The sequence below is a fragment of the Trachypithecus francoisi genome, unplaced genomic scaffold (genome assembly GCF_009764315.1).
Source record: "Trachypithecus francoisi isolate TF-2019V2 unplaced genomic scaffold, Tfra_2.0 Lachesis_group5, whole genome shotgun sequence".
In the NCBI taxonomy this organism is placed as follows: Eukaryota; Metazoa; Chordata; class Mammalia; order Primates; family Cercopithecidae; genus Trachypithecus; species Trachypithecus francoisi.
In genome coordinates this window covers 130,241,292-130,263,363 of record NW_022681470.1, presented here as the reverse complement: position 1 = coordinate 130,263,363, position 22,072 = coordinate 130,241,292, and the positions used below count along the sequence as shown (strand labels likewise).

Genomic DNA, 22,072 nt, shown 5'->3' with positions numbered 1-22,072 from the left:
TGATCTTGCTTTGCCATCTGTGTAAGTAATAAACTGTTTAAATCCATTAGGGTGTCCTTACCAGCCAAATCTACAAAAGTGAGGCAAGACTACATAGCAGCTACCACTACATTGCTGCTTAGGGACTGGCTGACCATGTGACCATATAGAACCTTCCAGGGGATGCTAATGATTTAGATTCGAAGAGCTATGGGAAGCCACTGAAGTGTGTTAACCAAAGAGGGGGCATAATCAGATTTGCATTTTGAAAAATATCACTATATAGAATGTAATATGGAGAAGAGATTTGAGATAAGACAGAAAGGATGCAAAAAAACCAGTAGAAGTCTAAGCAGAAATGATGGTAACTCCAGAGTGGTGGTGGAGGTAGAGTTACAGAGAATAGACTGATTTGAGAGATATACAGAAGGTAAAAATATTTTTTTTTTTTTTTTTTTTTTTGAGAAGGAGTCTCGCTCTGTCGCCCAGACTGGAGTGCAGTGGCCGGATCTCAGCTCACTGCAAGCTCCGCCTCCCGGGTTTACGCCATTCTCCTGCCTCAGCCTCCCGAGTAGCTGGGACTACAGGCGCCCGCCACCTCGCCCGGCTAGTTTTTGTATTTTTAGTAGAGACGGGGTTTCACCGTGTTAGCCAGGATGGTCTCGATCTCCTGACCTCGTGATCCGCCCGTCTCGGCCTCCCAAAGTGCTGGGATTACAGGCTTGAGCCACAGCGCCGGCCGGTAAAAATATTTTTAACACAGAATCAAGTGGAGTGGTTTTCTTTCTTGAGCAGCATATTGCTTCCCCTGAAGTTTTGCAGCCTTCCTTTTAGTCTAGCAATATTCACCTTGTTTCTTTAAGTTCACTCAATAGTTCAAGGGTAAAAACAAATACATGGAAATACCTCACCCATTTATTTCTCCCTCATAGATGCCTCCTTCCTTGAACCCTCTATCTGCCTCCTAATGCAACCTAGCCCTGTCCTATAACTGTCATCTTTGAACTTTTTTTCATTAATTTCCTGGGCTGAATCTGCTACAAATGGATTCTTGGGCTTTTTCTTTCTTGTTTTACTGGTGATCAGTTTCAAGCAACTGCCTAAGAAAGGATGTGTGAGAATAAAATTGTCTGAATCTTTGAATGCATTAAGGTATCTTTTTTTTTTTTTTTTTTTTTGAGGCGGAGTCTCGCTCTGTCGCCCAGGCTGGAGTGCAGTGGCCGGATCTCAGCTCACTGCAAGCTCCGCCTCCCGGGTTTACGCCATTCTCCTGCCTCAGCCTCCGAGTAGCTGGGACTACAGGAGCCCGCCACGTCGCCCGGCTAGTTTTTGTATTTTTAGTAGAGACGGGGTTTCACAGTGTTCGCCAGGATGGTCTCGATCTCCTGACCTCGTGATCCGCCCGTCTCGGCCTCCCGAAGTGCTGGGATTACAGGCTTGAGCCACCGCGCCCGGCAGGTATCTTTTTTTTTTTAATTTTTTTAATTTTTTTATTTTTTTGAGGCGGAGTCTCGCTCTGTCGCCGGACTGGAGTGCAGTGGCCGGATCTCAGCTCACTGCAAGCTCCGCCTCCCGGGTTTACGCCATTCTCCTGCCTCAGCCTCCCGAGTAGCTGGGACTACAGGCGCCCGCCACCTCACCCGGCTAGTTTTTGTATTTTTAGTAGAGACGGGGTTTCACCGTGTTAGCCAGGATGGTCTCGATCTCCTGACCTTGTGATCCGCCCGTCTCGGCCTCCCAAAGTGCTGGGATTACAGGCTTGAGCCACCGCGCCCGGCCATTAAGGTATCTTTATATTACTTTCATACTTAGTAGTTTAGCTGGGCATATAAGGTAGAAAATCATTTTTCCTTTGGAATTTTATTTTTTATTACTACAGTTTTGGAGACAGGGTCTCACTCTGTCACCCAGTCTGGAGTGCAGGTATGAGATCATAGCTCACCGCAGCCTTGAACTCTTGAGCTCAAGCAATCCTGCCTTCTCATCCTTTCAAGTGTCTGGGATTACAGGCACAAACCACTGCACCTGGCTTACCCGTGCAATTTTAAATCAATTGATTTTTAGCATCCAACTTTGCTCACAAAAAGACTATTGCAATTTTTTATTTTCGTTCCTTGTAAGCATTTACAATTTTATCTTTATCCACAATGTTCTGAAATATTGCAATTATGCTTTATATGTAGACCTTTCATTCAGCCTAACTAGCATTAAGTAAGCCTTTTTAATGTGAAGATTTCTGTCTCACTTCAGTTCTAAAAAGTTTTCTCAAATTATTTCTTCTGATGTATTTGTTCTTTCTTGAATACTTAAAAGTTAGATACTGGGCTCTTAAATTGCCTCCTTTTTCTCTTATATTTTCTGTCTTCTTGACTTTTTGCTTTCAGTGAGAAGGTACTGACTTTATCTTCAAGCCCTCCAGTTTTCTTTCCAAACATAATTTTTGCTTCTCTGTGCTTGCTGTGGTTCTTTTTATTTTAAAATGGCATCCTATTCAGTTTTGTGAGGTTACTAAAGTTCTCTGAGGTTACTAAAGTTTTTTTTTTTTTTTTTTTGAGAGGGAGTCTCGCTCTGTCTCCCGGACTGGAGTGCAGTGGCCGGATCTCAGCTCACTGCAAGCTCCGCCTCCCGGGTTTACGCCATTCTCCTGCCTCAGCCTCCCGAGTAGCTGGGACTACAGGCGCCCGCCACCTCGCCCAGCTAGTTTTTGTATTTTTAGTAGAGACGGGGTTTCACCGTGTTAGCCAGGATGGTCTCGATCTCCTGACCTCGTGATCCACCCGTCTCGGCCTCCCAAAGTGTAAAGTTTTATATTAGGTTTTATTACATTCCTGAATTATCCTGTTGCTCTTTCATCCATTTTCTATTTACTTATTTTGGACTTTCACACATTCTACATTTTCCTCAAATGTCTAGTCACCCTTGGTTGTCTGCCTGTAAGGTTCCTACCATATCTCCATTTCGCATATGAGAAAATTCTTACAGAGGTTAAGTAAGATGCTCAAGACTATGCTGTTAGTAAGTAGCAAATTTGAGATTCTAATTCAAGGTAGTCTAATTCCAGAGCCTGATCTATCAACAATTTTCTCTAGTTGTACCAGTTGCTTCAGCTCTCCAAAGGATTCATTTAACTTATTTAGAGAAGGAACCTATTGTTTTGAGGTGGGAAGACTAGGAAGAAAAGCTTTGCAAGTTGCTGTTTTAAAATGAGCAATAAAGAGTTGCCTTTGTCTCTTAAATACTAAAGAACTTCTGAAAAAGGATGTCTAAACGCTGCCACAAGGTGGTGCACAATAACTACGCACATTTGCTCCCAGTGGCAACAACTACGATCTGGGAATCTAATGGAGAGATTCTGATGGCTCCCAAAAATTTCAAGGCAAAGTTGGCAAGTCTTTTCAGGAATGAGGACTGTATGCAAGTTTTGTTTGTTTGTTTATATAATACTAGCAAATGGATACTACCTGACAAAATCTTTTTGCTGTATTTTTGTTACACATGGTACTTCGAAAATAAAAGTGCTCCCCTCTACCCTGCCGCCCTCCCTACCTCCTGAGAATTGTCTGAATTTGTCTTATTAGCAAATATAAGCTTACAGATATTGGTAATTAGAAAGGTAAGGTTCTCAGAAAAAAATTAATCTAAGCTGTACTCTTCTCTTTTGAGAAAAAGTCTGGCTGTATCACCCAGGCAGGAGTGCAGCTGCACCATCTCAGCTCACCGAAACTTCGGCCTCCCGGGTTCAAGCGATTCTCCCATCTCAGCCCCCTCAGTAGCTGGAACTACAGGCATGCGCCACCACACCCAGTTATTTTTGTATTTTTTGTAGAGACAGGGTTTGTAGAGACCAGCCATGTTGCCCAGGCTGGTCTCGAACCTGTAAGCTCAAGCAATCCACCCACCTCGGCCTCCCAAAGTGCTGAGACTACAGGTGTGAGTCACCGTGCCCAGCCTAAGCTGTACTCTTAAGTATACTCCAAAGATAGCAGATTCCATATTCGATCACTGTCATCATCTGAGATGCAAATATTTTCATAGTTTTGCCACATATTATATTAATTTACTTGTTATAAAGTCTCCAGTTCCAAGCATTTAAAGTAAATTTATTAAAAATATCAAATAGAAATGTATTGAAAGAAAATACTTAAAATTACTTTAACAGGGTCATTAACAGGTGGCGGGGCAAGGGTCACTTCTTTAGAAAAAAAGTCCTGACAATAAGTAGAAAATAGCAAGAATCTCTGACACACTTAGTGTAACTTTCTAATTATAAATTCAAATAATCTGGTCTGTGCAGAAGCCACTGGAGTATTTTTTAATATTACTTTGACTTTTGCAGTTCTCCATTTATGCTAATCATAGATTTATGCACTTCATGGTTTTACTTTTGTTTTTAATGATAAGAGAGTCTCCTTTTCATTTTTCTGTCAAATATTATATTATCGTTTTGTTATTTATTTATGAAGAAAAGGAATACACTGAACTAGAGTCCTTGATTTTGCAACTTAATGCACATACACACCAAAGAATATAAAGAAAAGCAGATTGCCTTTTGACTGGTATTTAGATGGACACACAATGTGCCTGAGGATTGGCTTTATCCTTGTATTCATTCAACTACGTTAATTATCATTATTATTGTTATTTTGAGATAGAGTTTTGAACTGGTTGCCCAGGCGGGAGTGCAGTGGCGCAGTCTCGGCTCACTGCAACCTCCACCTCCCAGGCTCATGCAATTCTCCTGCCTCAGCCTCCCAGATAGCTGGTATTACAGGTGCCTGCTACCACGCCCAGCTAATTTGTGTATTTTCAGTAGAGATGGGGTTTCATCACATTGGCCAGGCTAGTCTCAAACTCCTGACCTCAGGTGATCCGCTTGCCTCGGCCTCCCAAAGTGTTGGGATTACAGGTGTGAGCCACTGCGCCCAGTCCCAAGACATTAAATTTTCATATTCAGAAAAACACTGCAAATGAAGATAAATTTATTAATGTCAAATAGATTTTCTTTAAATTAAGCAAAGCCTATAGTTCTCATTTAGAATGCATTTAAAAGATAAGTTCGAATGTCTAATTTTCATATACTAAGAGCAGGCCTGAACATTTTTTAATTTTTGTTTTTACAACTTAAAAATATGTTTCACATTGCCATATACTAAAAATAACAAAAATGTTCTTCCTCAAATTGTGCAAGAATTTTACTTCTTGGAACTATAACCATATGTGAGAAATTGCAGCTAAAAGAATGTTTTCAAAAAGTTTGATATGGTTTGGCTGTGTCCCCACCCAAATCTCATCTTGATTTGCAGTTTCCATAATTCCCACATGTTGTGGGAGGGAACTGGGGCAGATAATTGAATCATGGGGGCAGTTTCCCCCATACTGTTCTTGTGGTAGTGAATAAGTCTCACAAGAGCTGATGATTTTATAAGGGGTTTCCCCTTTTGCCTGGTTCTCATTCTCTCTTGCCTGCCACCATGTGAGACGGGCCTTTCAAGCCACGTGGAACTGTGAGCCCAACAAACCTCATTTTCTTTTAAATTACCCAGTCTCAGTTATGTCTTTATCAGCAGCACGGAAACGGACTAATATAAGTTGTAGAAAGTATGAAAAGAATTTTCCATTATTTTACATTCCCTAAGGTGCGTGTTTTTGTTTTTATACATAGTCCTATAATATGATGATACACAAAATAGAAACATTTGTTCAACTTGCAAGTACATTTCGAAATAGCCATTTAGCAATTATATTCTTTGAACTAAATATCAGTTTGTATCATTTAATAACACCATCTGACAAGGAATTAGAACAACTGAAATTTGGATTGTTTTGAAAAGGCCCAGGCCGGGCACAGTGGCTCAAGCCTGTAATCCCAGCACTTTGGGAGGCTGAGATGGGCAGATCATGAGGTCAGGAGATGGAGACCATCCTGGCTAACACGTTGAAACCACGTCTCTACTAAAAAAATACAAAAAACTAGCCAGGCGACATGGCGGGCGCCTGTAGTCCCAGCTACTTGGGAGGCTGAGGCAGGAGAATGGCGTAAGCCCGGGAGGCGGAGCTTGCAGTGAGCTGAGATCCTGCCACTGCACTCTAGCCTGGGCGACAGAGCCAGACTCCATCTCAAAAGAAAAAAAAAAAAAAGAAAAGGCCCAAATTTGGTGTCACAACCTTAGTAGGGTAATCTATTGACCCTTCATTGTGTCAGTTATTAAGAAATAGTGTAGGTATGTTATGTTTAAAGGTTTAATTGTGTATCTTTATCCAGGGATATATACATTTGCATATAAAAATTGAATTGTACAATAGGGATATGCATAAGTTCCTAAGATTTGGATGACTACATACAATAGCCCCTTTCATCCATGATTTTACTTTCCACAGTTTCAGTTACCCAAAGTCAACTCTGGTCTGAAAATATTACATGAAAATTTTCAGAAATAATATCTCATAAGTTTTAAATTGCACACCATTCTGAATAGCATGATAGAATCTCATGCTGTCCCACTTCATTCTGTCCTGGATGTGAATCATCCCTTTGTCCAGCATATCCAGGTTGTATATGCTAACTACCCCTTAGTCACTTGGTAGCTGTCTCAATAATCAAATCGACGGTCATGGTATCACAGTACTTGTGTTCAAGTAACACTTATTTTACTTAATAATGGCTCCAAAGCATAAGAGTAGTGATGCTGGCAATTTGGATGTGCCAAAGAGAAGCTGTAAAGTGTTTCCTTTAAGTGAAAAGGTGAAAGTTCTTGACTTAATAAGGAAATAATACATATAGGGTTCAGTACTACCCACAACAGAGAAATATCAGTACCCCTAGAAACTATCTTTCTGTCCTATTCTAGTCAACTCTGTCAAGAGTAAACTTTATCTTGACTTTTAACAGCACAGATTAGTGTATTAGTTTTCTAGGGCTGCTATAACAAAATACCACACACTGCGTGGCTTAAAACAACAGAAATTTATTGTCACAGTTCTGAAGATTAAAAATCTGAAATAAAGTTGTTGGCAGAGCCATATGCCCTCTGAAGCCTCTAGGGGAGGATCCTTCCTTGACTCTTCCAATTTCTGATAACTCTAGACATTTCTTGGCTTGTGGGAGCAGAACTATAAGCTCTGCCTTTGTCTTTGAATGGCTGTCTTTCCTCTGTATCGGTATTCATCTGGAGTTTTCTCTGTGTCTGTGTCTTTTTGCCTTTTCATATAAGGACACCAGTCATATTGGATTAGGATGCAGTCCTATTGGATTAGGGTCCACCTTAACTTGATTACATTTGCAAACTATTGCAAATAAGATCACATTCACGGGTACCAGGGATTAGAACATCAACATACGTTTTCATGAAACACAATTCAAACCATGAGAGTTAGTAGTGCTTATTTTTGCAATTTATATACATGGGCTCATACAGTATTACTTCTTGTGTCTGGCTTCTTTTGCTGAACTTTATGTTAGTGATATTCATTCATATTGTTGTGTGTAGTCATAGCTAATTCAATCTCCTTGCTCTACAGCAGGGGTTGGAAACTATAGTCCATGGGCCAGCCATCTATTTTTGTAAATAAAGTTTTACTGGAATACACCCATGTCTATTCATTTACATATTGTCTACGGCTGCTTTTGGGTTGCAAAGACCTATGAAGACAGGCTTGCATAGTTATAAAGATCTATAGTCTGCAAACCAAAAACATTTACTATCTGGCCTTTTAAGAAAGTTTTCTGACCCCTGTAGAATTCTATTGGGTCAATATACCACAATTCATTTGTCCATCTAACTGCTGATGAGCTTTTGGCTGGTTTCCATTTTAGGGCTAATATGATAGTACTGCTATGAACATTCCAAAATACATCTTTTGGTGAACATATATGCACACTTCTACCTGGTATATACCTAGAAGAAGAATGGCTCTATCACATAATATGCCAGGGGAATTACTCTATCGTAGAATGCATATGCTAAGCTTTAATAAATACTGCTAGTTTTCTGAAGTAGTTGTAGCAATCTATAATCATATTAGTGATTAAGAGTAACAGCTGTTATATATCCTTATCAATACTTGGTATTTTCTTTTTCACTTAAGTCCTTTTGATGGTTGAACAATGATACAGCAGTATCTCATTGTAGATTTTCATTCTCACATTGTCTAATGAACTTAAATACCCTTTAATATGTTCTTGACTTTTTGGATATCTTCTATTTTGAAGTGTCTGTTCAATTGGGTACTCATTTTTAAAATATTTACTTATACACATAAGAGCTCTTTATATATTATGTAAAATTGTTCTTTTCAGTATATTAATTTGTTAAGGCTGCCATAACAAAGTGGCAGATTGAGTGGCTTAAACAACAGAAATTTATTGTCTCACAATTCTACAGGCTACAAGTCTAAGATTAAGGTGTTCATAGGGTTCCTCTCTTTGGCTTGTGAATGTTTATCGCTCACTGTGTCTTCATATGATCTTCCCTCCATGCATGCCTGCATCCCAATTTCCTCTTCTTATAAGAACACTAGTCATATTGGATTGGGGTTCACCCTAAGGAACCCTATTTTAATTCAATTATCTTTTACAGACTCTATCTCCAAATACAGTCTCACTCTGATGAATTCAGCATATTAATTTGGGGGTGCACACAATTCAGCTCATAACAACCAGGTATATATATTCAATTTTTTTCCTCACATTCAGTGAGTTGCACCCTTCACTCTCTTAATGGTATCTTTTTGATGAACAGAGTTCTTAATTTTAACATAGTCAAATTCATTATGTTTTTATGGTTAGAATGTTTTGTGCCCTGTTTAAAAAAAAAAAAAAAAAGTCAACCTATCCCAAGGTCTTGAAGACCTATTTTTTTTCCACTAAAAGTTTTATTGCTTTTCTTTCACATTTAAATCAGTCATCTATTTGGAAATAAGTTTTGTGTACAGTGTGAGGTCAGGGTTGACATACAATTTTTTCTTTTTTTTTTTTTGAGACGGAGTCTCGCTTTGTCGCCCAGGCTGCAGTGCAGCGGCAATCTTGGCTCACTGCAAGCTCCACCTCCCAGGTTCATGTCAGTCACCTCCTGAGTAGCTGGGACTACAGGTGCCTGCCACCATGCCCGGCTAATTTTTTGTATTTTTAGCAGAGATGGTGTTTCACCGTGTTAGCCAGGATGGTCTTAAATCTCCTGACCTCGTGATCCGCCCACCTCAGCCTCCCAAAGTGCTGGGATTACAGGCGTGAGCCACCGTGCCCGGCCTGACATACAATTTTTTCAATATGGACGTCCAGTTGGTCTAGCAGCATTTATTGAAAGACTGTCCTTTTTCCAACTTTGTGGCACTTCACCGTTGTCAGAAATCAATGACTGTATTATTTGTAGGTGTATTTCTGGACTCTAGTCCATTCCACTGGTTAATGTGTCTATCCTTATGCCTACATCACGTTCTTTTATCTATTGTTTAATAACAGGTCTTGATATCTAGTAAAGTAGGTTGCCCAAATATGTTTTTCTTCAAGTTTGCCCTGACTACCCTGTCCTTTTGAATTTTCATATGAATTTTACAATAAGCTGGTCATTTCAGAAAAAAAATGACAACAGCAAAACCCTGCTGCAATTGGGATGGCATTGAATATAAAGATTAATTTGGCGAGAACTGACATCTTTACAATATTAAACTTTTCAGTCCTTGAAATGGTATCTTAATTAATGTATATTTTCCCTAATTTCCTTTAAAAAATGATTTTTAGTTTTCATGTAGTGGTTTTGAGCATCTTTTGTTATTCTATTACTAGGTTGGTATTTTATGCTATTGTAAATGCTGTTTTAAAATTATAATTTCTCCTTTTTGCTGGTATATAAGAATACAATGGACTTTTAAATTTCTTAATTAAATTATAATTCATACCATACCATTCACATTTTTAAACTGTACAATTCAGTGGCTTTTTAGTATATTCCCAAGGCTGTGCAACAGTCATCATACAATTCCAGAACACTGTCATCCCCACACACACAAAAAACCCACCATATAATGATTAGTAGTCATTCCTCATTTATTTCTGCCCTCAACCCCTGACAACCACCAATCTACTTTTTGTCTCTATAGATTTACCTGTTGTAGACGTTTCATATAAATTGAACCATACAATATCTGGTCTTTTGTGACTAGTTTCTATCTAGCATGTTTTCAAGGCTCATCGGTGCTGTAGCATGTATCAGTAGTTTTTCTTTTTGGCTGAATAATATTCTATTGTATGGATATACCACATTTTGCTTATCTATTCATCAGCTGATAGATATTTGGGTTGTTTCCAGTTTTGGCTATTATAAATAATGCAGCTATATACATTCATGTCTAAGTTTTCATATGATTATGTTTTCAATTCTTTTGGATATACACCTAGGAGTACAATTGCTGGATCATATGTTAATTCCATGTTAAATTTCTTGAGGAACTATCAACTGTGTTTCAAAGCAGTCCACAATTTTACATTTCCACTAGCAGTGTATGAGGTTCCAGTGTCTCCCTATCCTTATCAACACATGCCATTGTCCATCATTTTGACTAAAGCCATCCTACTGAGTGGGAAGTGGTATCTTACTGTAGTTTTGATTTGCATTTCTGCATTGACTAACAATGTAGAGGATCTTTTCATATGTGTGTTAACCATTTGTATCACTTCTTTGGAAAATGTCTCTTCAGATCCCTTGACTAGTTTTCTTTTTATTTTATTTTTGAGACTAAGTCTCACTCTGTCACCCAGGTTGGAGTGCAGTGGCACGATCTCAGCTCACTGCAACCTCTACCTCCTGGGTTCAAGCAATTCTTCCACCTCAGCCTCCTGAGTAGGTGGGATTACAGGCGTGCACCACCATGTCTGGATAATTTCTGTATTTTTTAGTAGAGATGGGGTTTCACCATATTGGCCAGGGCGGTCTTGAACTCCTGACCTCAAGTGATCCACCCACCTCAGTCTGCCAAAGTGTTGGGATTACAGACATGAGTCACTGTGCCCAGCCCCTTGACTAACTTTAATTGGGCTATTTGTCTTTTTACTGTTGAAATGTAAGATTTCTTTATATATACTCAATACTAGTTTATCAGATATATTTTGCAGTATTTTCTCCCATTCTGTGGGTTGTCTTTTCATGTTCTTAATAGTGTCCTCTGAAGCACAAAAGTTTTTAATCTTGATTAAGTCCAATTCATCTATTTTTTCTTTGGTTGCTAGAGCTTTACATGTCATACCTAAGAAACTGTTGCCTTGTACATGGTAATGGATGAAGATATACACCTATATTTTATTTTAAGAGTTTTATAGGGTTTTTTATTTGTTTTTGAGACAGAGTTTTACTCTTATTGCCCAGGCTGGAGTGCAATGGAGCGAGCTTGGCTCACTGCAACCTCCGTCTCCTGGGTTCAAGCGATTCTCCTGCCTCAGCCTCCTGAGTAGCTGGGATTACAGGGGACCACCACCATGGACAGTTAATCTTTTTTCTTTTTGTATTTTTAGTAGAAACAGGGTTTCACCATCTTGGCCAAGCTGGTCTTGAACTCTTGACCTCAGGTGATCCACCCACCTCAGCCTCCCAAAGTGCTGGGATTACAGGCGTGAGCCACTGCACCTAGTGAGTTTTATAGTTTTAACTCTTACTTTTAGGTCTTTGATTCATTTTGAGTTAATTTTTGTATATGGTATGAGGTAGGAATCCAGATACATCCTTTTGCATGTGTCTATGCAGTTCCGTAGCCCTATTTCTTGAAAAATTATTTTCAAATTCTTTTTTTTTGAGACGGAGTCTTGCTCTGTTGCCCAGGCTGGAGTGCAGTGGCGCGATCTCAGCTCACTGCAAGCTCCGCCTCCTGGGTTCACGCCATTCTCTCGCCTCAGCCTCCCCAGCAGCTGGGATTACAGGCACCCACCACACGCCCGGCTAGTTTTTGTATTTTTAGTAGAGACGGGGTTTCACCGTGTTAGCCAGGATGGTCTCGATCTCCTGACCCCATGATCCGCCTGTCTCGGCCGGCCTCCCAAAGTGCTGGGATTACAGGCGTGAGCCACCGCGCCCGGCCTCAAATTCTTTTACCATCAAATTGTTTTGGCATCCTTGTCAAAAATCAATTGGCAGAGAGGTATAGGTTTATTTCTATACTCTCAGTTGTATTCCATTGATCTTTATGTCTATTATTATGACAGCAGCACCTTGTCTTAATTACTGCAGCTTTGTAACAAGTTTTGAAACCAAGAATTGTGAGTCCTCTACCTTCGTTCTTTTTTTTCAAGGTTGGCTTGGCTATTCTGGGTCCCTTGTATTTCCACATGAATTTTAGGCTCAGCCTGTGAATTTCTGCAAAAAATACAGCTAGGATTTTGATAAAGACTTTGTTGAATTTGTGGATTAATATGAGAAGTGCTGCCATCTTAACAATATTGACTTTCAACCCACGAGCATAAAATATTTTTCAATTTATTTAGAACTTCTTTAATTTATTTCAATGGTGTTTTGTAGTTTTCGGTGTTCATTTCTTACGCTTTTTTGTTCAATTTATTCCTAAGTATTTTATTCTTTTTGAGGCTATTGTACAATTGTTTTTTATATTGACTCATTCAGTGATATTCCTAAACATATTAATTCCAACAGCATGTCTATAGAGTCTTTTGGATTTTCTCTATAAATAATCATGTTGCTTAGAAATAATGACAATTTCTTTAATTCTTTTTTTTTTTTTTTTTTTCCTTTTTGTTGAGACAAAGTCTCATTCTGTCACCCAGGCTGGAATGGAGCAGTGTAATCATAGCTTACTGTAACTTCAAAAAACTGGACTCAAATGATCTTCCCATTTCAGCCTCCAGGGGAGCTGGGTCTAGAGGCAAGCACCGCCACATGTGGCTAATTTTTTCTCTTTTTTGTAAAGACGGAGTTTCACACTGTTGCCCAGGCTGGTCTTAAACTCCTGGATTCAAATGATCCTCCTACCTCGGCCTCCCAACGTTCTGGGATTATAGGTATGAGCCACTGTACCCAGCCTCCTTTTCGCTTTTTTTTAAGTATTATTGAATTACTAAGACTTCCAGCACAATGTTGAATAGAAATAGTAACACAGAGCATTCTTGTAACATTCTCCAACTCAATGGGAAAGTGTTTAACATTTTACTATCGAGTATAACATTTGCTATAGTTTTTGTAGACATTCTTTATATTTAAGAAGTTCCAGGCCACGTGCAGTGGCTCAAGCCTGTAATCCCAGCACTTCGGGAGGCTGAGGCAGGTGGATCACCTGAGGTTGAGAGTTCGAGACCAGTCTGACCAACATGGAGAAATCCCGTCTCTACTAAAAATACAAAATTAGCTGGGCAGGGTGGTGCAAGTCTGTAATCCCAGCACTCGGGAGGTTGAGGCAGGAGAATAGCTTGAACCTGGGAGGTGGAGATTGCGCTGAGCGGTGATTGCACCATTGCACTACAGCCTGGGCAACAAGAGTGAAACTCTGTCTCAAAAACAAAAACAAAACAGAACAAAAGAAGTTCCCTACTATTTCTAGTTTGCTAAGAGTTTTTTTTTTTAAATCATAAATGAGTATTGAATTTTGTCAAACTTTTTTGACATCTATCAAGAGGATCAAATGGTTTTCTCCCTTTTCTCTGTTAACATAGTGAATTATGTTGATCTACTTTTGAATGGTAAGCCTCTCTTGCATACATGCAATAAACCATACTTAATTGTGCCTTTTAAAAATATGGCCGAATTCAGCTTGTTAATACTTCATTAAAGACTTTTGGATCTATGTTCATGAGATACGTTGCTAAATAATTTTCCTTTCTTTTTAATGTCCTTGTCAGGTTTTGACATACTAGCCTCATTAAAAAAAAAAATGAAACATTAGAAAATATTCTTTTTTTTTCTATTCTCTGGAAAAGTTTAGGTAAGTTTGATATTATTTCTTCTTAATTGAGAAAAATTAACAGTGAAGTTAATTTTTCTGCCTCAAGTTTTCTTTGTGGAAAATTTTTTACTAACAATTGCTACAATGTCATTACTAGTATCAGACTACTCAGTTTTTATTTTCTTCTGTCAGTTTTGGTAACCTCTGCTTCTCAATAAATTTTCTTTTCTTTTTTTTTTTTTTTTGAGATGGAGTCTCGCTCTGCCGCCCAGGCTGGAGTGCTGTGGCCGGATCTCAGCTCACTGCAAGCTCCGCCTCCCGGGTTCACGCCATTCTCCTTCCTCAGCCTCCCGAGTAGCTGGGACTACAGGCGCCCGCCACCTCGCCTGGCTAATTTTTTTGTATTTTTTAGTAGAGACGGGGTTTCACCGTGTTAGCCAGGATGGTCTCAATCTCCTGACCTCGTGATCCGCCCGTCTCGGCCTCCCAAAGTGCTGGGATTACAGGCTTGAGCCACCGCGCCCAGCCATAAATTTTCTCATTTTAACCCAAACTATGTCAAATTTATCATTACAAAATTGTTAATATCTTGTTTCTGTGCTTTTGAATATCTTCAGTAACTTTTTGATGTACAATGTAATATCCTCTTCTTCATTCTTGATATTGTTACTTGTGTTTTCTTTCTTTTTCTCTTGATTGGTCTTCACTCAGAGAGTTCTTAATTTATCTTTTCTAAGAACCAAATCTCAGCTTTGCTGATTTTTCTCTGTTGTATAATTATATCCTATGTATCGCTGATTTCTGTTTTTCTCATTACATTATTGTTTGATATGGCATATTCTTGAGATGCAAGCTTGTATTTTTTTGCTTTGCATTTTATTTCCACATATTTTTTAAACTCTGCAAGCCATTTCAATTATTGTTTTACATAGTCAATTTATATTTAGCCATATATTTATCCTTTCTACTCTTCTTCATTCCCTCCAGTACGTCCATGTTTTCATCTGCGATCATTTTCCTCTAAGGAAATCTCTTTAGCATTTATTTTATTTTATTTTTTATTTTGAGACAGGATCTCACTCTGTTACCTAGACTGGAGTGCAGTAGTGTGATCTCAGCTCACTGCAGCCTCAACTTCCCAGGGTCAAATGATCCTCCCACCTCAGCCTCCCAAGCAGCTGGGACCACTGGTACATGTCACCACACTAATTTAATTTTTTTGTAGAGACAGGGTTTCACCACACTGCCTAGGCTGGTCTTAAACTCTTAGGCTCAAGAGATCTGCCCATCTTGGTCTCCCAAACTGCTGGGATTATAGGCATGAGCCACTAAGCCTGGCCTTAGTATTTATTTATTTATTTATTTATTTATTTATTTTTTTTTTTGAGGCGGAGTCTCGCTCTGTCCCCCGGACTGGAGTGCAGTGGCCGGATCTCAGCTCACTGCAAGCTCTGCCTCCCGGGTTTACGCCATTCTCCTGCCTCAGCCTCCCGAGTAGCTGGGACTACAGGCGCCCGCCACCTCGCCGGCTAGTTTTTTGTATTTTTAGTAGAGACGGGGTTTCACCGTGTTAGCCAGGATGGTCTCGATCTCCTGACCTCGTGATCCGCCCGTCTCGGCCTCCCAAAGTGCTGGGATTACAGGCTTGAGCCACCGCGCCCGGCCTAGTATTTATTTTAATTCAGGCTGATAAATATACTAACAGTGATAAAGTTATTTAGTTATTTTCTTTCTCTATGTCTTTTTTCACTTGCATCATGATGGATATTTTCCACTGGGCAGAAACCTAGGTTGGTAAAATTTTGAATATGACGTTCCATTGTCTTCTGTTTTCTATTATTATTGTTGAGAAGTTAGCTGTCAGTTTCACTGTTGCTCTTTTGAAGGGAATGCATAAATGATGTGTCTAATTTTAACATTTTCAGCAGTTTTGCTACAATGTGTCCAGGTGTGGTTTTCCCTGTATTTGCCTCTGTTTGGGGTTTACCAAAATTCTAAATCTGTTGGTTGATGTCTTTTATTATTTTGAAATGGACTCTGCCATTGTCTCTTTGAAGGTTAATTTTGTCCCATTCTCTCTCTACTCTGCTTCTGGGACTTTAATTATGCATATGCTAGACCTTTTTCTTTTTCTTTTTCTTTTTCTTTTTTTTTTTTTTGAGTATTATATTCCTTTGTGTTCTTTCCATTCTCTTATCTCTGGGCTTCAATTTGGATATTTTCTACTTATATGTCTCAAAGCCCACAAATCCTACATTTGCTTATATTGAATCTAATGTTAAACCTACCCAACTGGCTCTTCACTTCAGATACTGTATTTTCAGTTCTAGAAAGTCCACTTAAATCTCTGTATAGATTATAATTATCTGGTAAAACTTTCCATCTTTTTGTGCATTTACCTATTTTTTCTATATTTTCTTAAAAATATTAATCATAGTTATTTTATACATTTTTAAAGAGATGTGGTCTTGCTATGTGACCCAGGCTGGAGTGCAGTGGTAAATTCACACGCATGATCATAGTGCACTACAGCCTCAAAGTCCTGGACTGAAGAAGTCCTTCTGCCTTAGCCTCCTGAATATCTAGGCCTACTAGTGTGTGTCACCATGTCTGGCTTGTTTCTTTACACAGTTGATTATCAGTCATATAGTCTTGTCTCTTTGCAGGCCTCATAATTTTTTTATCGTATGGCAGACATTGTGTGGTGGTTTCCAGATTATATTTCACCAGGTTTCCATTTTCTTCTGTCAGGCAAACATGTTGAGTGGCTGATCATGTAAACCCCTTTATAGGGCATGGTCTACCTAGCCTTTGTATAAGAATTTTAGATCCTTTACTCCTTATTGCTTCCACAAATCTCTGATGCCCTAAAAATTATAATTTTATAAGGTATGAAGGTTTTCATAGTTGTAGCTGGGGAAGCACTGGCCTACCACAAAACTATATCCTACCCAGAAATGGAAGCTCTCTTGTGTTCTTCAAAAGGAAGAAGATGAATGCTCATGAGCTCACAGAATGGTTCTAAATGTGCTCTTCCTGCCACTACTCACTGCAGTTACTATTTATCATAATTGCCAATACTATTCAGAGAGCATGACTAATCACACTGCTGCTCTCAAATTCCCCAGTGTCTGTTAACTGCTCCCCTTATGGGGTCAAAAGAGTGAAAACAGGACCAACTGAATGAGAATGCACTGCAAAGCAGACTGCCTATGCTTCATGCAAGGCAGACTGCCTATGCTGCAAGTGTTTATATATTTAGTGCTTGTTTTGTAGATTTAATTACAGAGCCATGTAAATATTTTACATTATTATAAAACAAAATTAATTTTTAAAATCTATTCCTAAAAATATAAAATAAAATGAAACAAATGAATATATGTATCCAGAGTGACATGGCTGGATTCTATTATTTTTGAGCCATTGAGAACCAAGTTTCTCAGCATGATAGAAGGCATATATAGATAATTGAGTTTAAGGATAAATTCTGTTATCTCTGAATTTGATTTGATAAGTATGAATTCATGATGTCTTTTAAGACAAAAAATAATCACATAATACTTAACTCTATGCATGAAAAAATTTAAGAGATCATGATCAGTCAAAGGCAATGAGCTCCTCTAGGACACAGATTGTGATCTCTGAAACCTACTAACATTAAAAAAAAGGCTTCTTGAACAAAGGGTTTATTATGTATGGGACTGAAGTTAGATATATACAAGATAAGCCTAGAACAGCATGTTACTCTGCATAGCAAAGAAACTATGAAAACTACTGGAAACAGTCAAAAGAACTCAGGAGTTAATCTAGTGTATCTAGATGGTATGAAGATGATAATATATCTACAATATTTATGAGACAATTTGAACCCTGGCTTAATATTGGATGATATTAGTTTTTATGTATAAAAGTAAGGTAGTTTAAAAACATTTTTACCATTTAGATAGATATATAATGAAACATTTACAGAGGAAATAATACGATATCTAAAATTTGCTTCAAAATATGGATGGAAAAAAACTAAAGAGAGGTATAGACGAAAGTAGTAGCCATGAGTTAATTACTGTTTAAAGTGGATAATGAGTAAATGAAAGTTCATCATATACTTCTATCTACTTTTGTATATGTTTGAAAAATTCCCATAATAAAAAACAATAATTCATTTTTCACTCTGATTTGTCTTAACAGATCTGTTGATTCTTGTACACCACTTGCTCTCCCCTGACAATGGCTGTAATGATGGCATAAGTATGGAAAAGGAAAAACGTATACTGACATGGTCTGGCTGTGTCCTCACCAAAATCTCAACTTGAATTGTATCTCCCAGAATTCCCACATGTTGTGGAAAGGACTGAGGGGGCAGTAACTGAATCATGGAGGCTAGTTTTCTCCTTGCTATTCTGATAGTGAAGAAGTCTCATGAGATCTGATGGGTTTATCAAGGGTTTCTGCTTTTGCTTCTTCCTCAGTTTTCTCTTGCTGCCGCCATGTAAGAAGTGCCTTTTAACTCCCACCATGATTCTGAGGCCTCCCCAGCCATGTGAAACTGTAAGTCCAATTAAATCTCTTTTTCTTCCCAGTCTCAAGTATGTCTTTAATAGCAGCACGAAAACGGACTAATACATATAGCAAAAGGTGAATCAAAAAATTTGTCCCCCAATTATCACCCCAATTTGACAAATACGAACTATAAGAATCTCTACCATATACTATTAATGCAATAACTATGAAGCTCAAATATCTTATTCCAGAGTATCCTCAATCGGAGTGCTGCAGTACTATAACACTGATATTCCTCTCTAGCCATACTTTTGCTTTAATATAAAATAAGAATTAATAGAGCTATTTACCTTTATTAGGTCCTGCTATTGTAGATCTATCTGAAAGTTTAGAATGGGAAATCTGTGTTTCAGATTTTCTTTGCATAGTCATTTGATTTCCAAACCTCTTGGGTTCTAAGTAAAAGACGGTAAATTTCTGCTGAACATCAAGCCCAACTGGAAAATGAAAAAAAGTATACAAATGCTTATTTAAGTCATATAAATCCACATATGAGAACACATTTCTTTTGATCTCTCTTATATTTTTATAACTTCTAGAGCTAAGAAGTCCAGAAAGTTAAAATATGTTGAAAGGTTAAAAAATATGACAACTGGCTGGGCGCGGTGGCTCAAGCCTGTAATCCCAGCACTTTGGGAGGCCGAGACGGGCGGATCACGAGGTCAGGAGATCGAGACCATCCTGGCTAATACGGTGAAACCCTGTCTCTACTTAAAAATACAAAAAAAAAACTAGCCGGGCGACGAGGCAGGCGCCTGTAGTCCCAGCTACTCGGGAGGCTGAGGCAGGAGAATGGCGTAAACCCGGGAGGTGGAGCTTGCAGTGAGCTGAGATCCGGCCACTGCACTCCAGCCTGGGTGGCAGAGCGAGACTCCGTCTCAAAAAAAAAAAAAAAAAAAAAAAATGACAACTAAAAAATCATATATTGATCATTATAAAAATAAAAATCTTCCAACAATAACTGCAATTTAACTATCTATGAAAATAAAATATCTATAAATGAAAAGATAAGCTTTTAATTATGGCATCCTGGTCCATGATATCTTTTACATACCTAAATACATGAAACTTCCTTTAAAGTTTATTCACATTATCTAAATATATTATTTTTGCATTATACCATTTATACTGTTTTTCTGTACCAGCATAAAGGATGTAATTTTTAAATGCAATTATGTTATTTATATTCATGTCTTCATTACTTCAATTAACTTACCAAATTCAGAACATATTAGATTTATGCTAAGATCTCCGGATTTAAGAGCTCTCTTCACAGCAATCTTTTTAGCCCAATTTCCAGCTTTTAGCAAAACAGAATCCCTGAAAAATAGTAGAGTTTAAATAGTGATCCAAACACTGAATGAAATACATATTAATCGTCAAGGGCTGATTGTTCTTAAGAAAGATACTCTCTAGTAGTAAACTGAAATCAATTACTGAAAACTGCTTTCTCCAACTTTTAAGGAGGGAGAAAAACAGAGTTCAATGGCAGTCTCTTGACCATGATTTAAAAAAAAGAAATTAACTAATTTTCTTTTTTTTTTTTGAGACAGAGTCTCACTCTGTTGCCTGGGCTGAAGTGCAGTGGTGCAATCATACCTCACTGCAGCCACAAACTCCTAGGCTTGGCCTCCTGCCTCGGTCTACTGAGAAGCTGGGACCACAGGCACATTGGCACTAAGCCCAGATTATTTATTTATTTATTTTTGTAGAACTAGGGTCTTACTTTGTTGCCCAGGCTGGTCTGAAACTCTGGGCTTTAAGTTTAAGTGATCCTCCTGCCTCAGACTCTCGAAGTGCTGAGATTACAGGTGTGAGTCACCCCCCCATCTCTAATTTTCTTAATTACAGCTGTTTCTAAGTTGCATTTACTCATTTTAGTCCCAATAAGAAAATATACTTTGTATTAATAGCACATGAGCTTGTCCCTAAATTACTACCATTTTAAACTGGCTATACGTAGGTTACATGTATTATGAGAACAATTTCAATAGTATTTTTAAATTGATATAAAATGGTTTGTATCTAAAAACATCACAAACAAACCAGCAACCAATTTTATGACTGAACTTATTTTAGTCTCATATAGTCATAGATTTATTAGTCACAGAGAACAAAGATTTGTACAATAGCATATTCTCTGTAAGTGGGTCATGGTTAGCTGCAGGAGAGCAGTTACCAGTGAAAGGGATATCCTGGTCACTGCAGTCCCTTCAGAAACCTTGCATGCGACTTTTTGGGAAGGTATCTTCCAGTATACTGGCACAATTAGGAGATTCCCATTTCAGAATCACTGCCATTCCTGAACTTACAAGTACAGTAATATGGTTGGCAGTCTAGGCTCTGGAGTCAAACTGCTTGGGTTCAAATCTAGATGTTGCTGTTAACTAGCTATATGACCATGATTAAGGTTTGATTAATCATAAACTCATTAAACTCTTTTTGTCTCAATTTTCTCCTCTACAAAATATGGATAGAACCTGTCTCATACAAATATTAAATAATTCAATATTTGAAACCTACTAAGTGCTAAAAAAAATTAGTTATAGCTGCAACTGATACTTAGAGATTGCTTATGATATCCTGGGAGAAAATATTAGTATCTGGAAAAATGCTGAAGTAAAAATTATAGAATGGCATGACACAGAACTAGATATAAGGGAGGGTACCTCCTCTATACATTTGCTTTGTTTGTTTGGCTCCTACAATGGAGCTATAGTAATTTGCTGGATTTTAATTTGGAAGTAGAAGGTATATTTTGAGGACAGTAGAAGAAAGACTGCATCCAAACAGTAGTAGGGCCATGAATGACTGGAGAAAAGCAGTGAAATAAGAAAGACCTCCTAGAGGTAATCTACTCACTTGTTTCAGACCATGGTGATAGATTTTATACTTTGTTCATTTGAGTACTAAATATAACAGTTTAAAAGAACAGACCCAATGTTAATATTTTCTTTAATAGAAAAATAGAGAAACTATCCCATTATAGTGTCAGGAAAATGTAATTTAGTTGATCCCACAATGAGCTTGTTTTTTTTTTTTCCAGTAGAATTTTTCTTTTACAGTATATGATTAGAAATAAATCAAACATCAGAAATTTCACACACTTACATAATCTTGTGCAGATAAACTACCTGATTATCTGCATCACCTACGATTAAGGTAACATAGTGAGAATCCGATGCTGTTCTTTTAGTTTGTAGCTGTTCAAAGTTTCTTAATATAACAGTCACTAATATTTCTGCCGTCGTATCACTGTATCTTGTAATCTTTAAAAAAGGACAAGTATAAAAAGTGTTAAAAATAATCTTTCTTATACTCAGCTGAAGCCTACTTATGGGTAGCTTTATTTATGAAAAGACAATAAAATATCTAAGAAACAGAAAATATTTACCTGTTCCACTTTAAGTTCATATTTTGGTAGATACATCACAGCTTCTTTTATCTGGGTTCCAAAGGGGGGATGTCTATTTAAAATCTAAAAATATTTACATCATTATATCCTTACCACAACACATGAAATTCTTTCAGTAAAATATTTTTTAGAATACATAGCTTTAATAATGCTTATCACCCAAAACCTTGGTAAGTTAAAATACTTATGACTATGAGAAGGAAAATAACTTTTAATAGAAATAAAGGCAGGTCTCAGAATTTA

General features: G+C 37.9%; 1 protein-coding gene across 1 annotated transcript in view; it reads right to left on the bottom strand.

The window, feature by feature from the left end:
- Positions 1-22,072, bottom strand: part of HFM1 (helicase for meiosis 1) — a 147,268-nt gene that overhangs the window by 33,397 nt on the left and 91,799 nt on the right. The window contains exons 27-30 of the mRNA XM_033197369.1: positions 21,809-21,892; positions 21,526-21,683; positions 19,631-19,734; positions 18,705-18,851 (exon numbers count right to left, since the gene is read on the bottom strand). Coding sequence (XP_033053260.1) covers positions 18,705-18,851; positions 19,631-19,734; positions 21,526-21,683; positions 21,809-21,892 — 493 coding nt within the window. The remainder of the gene's footprint in view (positions 1-18,704; positions 18,852-19,630; positions 19,735-21,525; positions 21,684-21,808; positions 21,893-22,072) is intronic.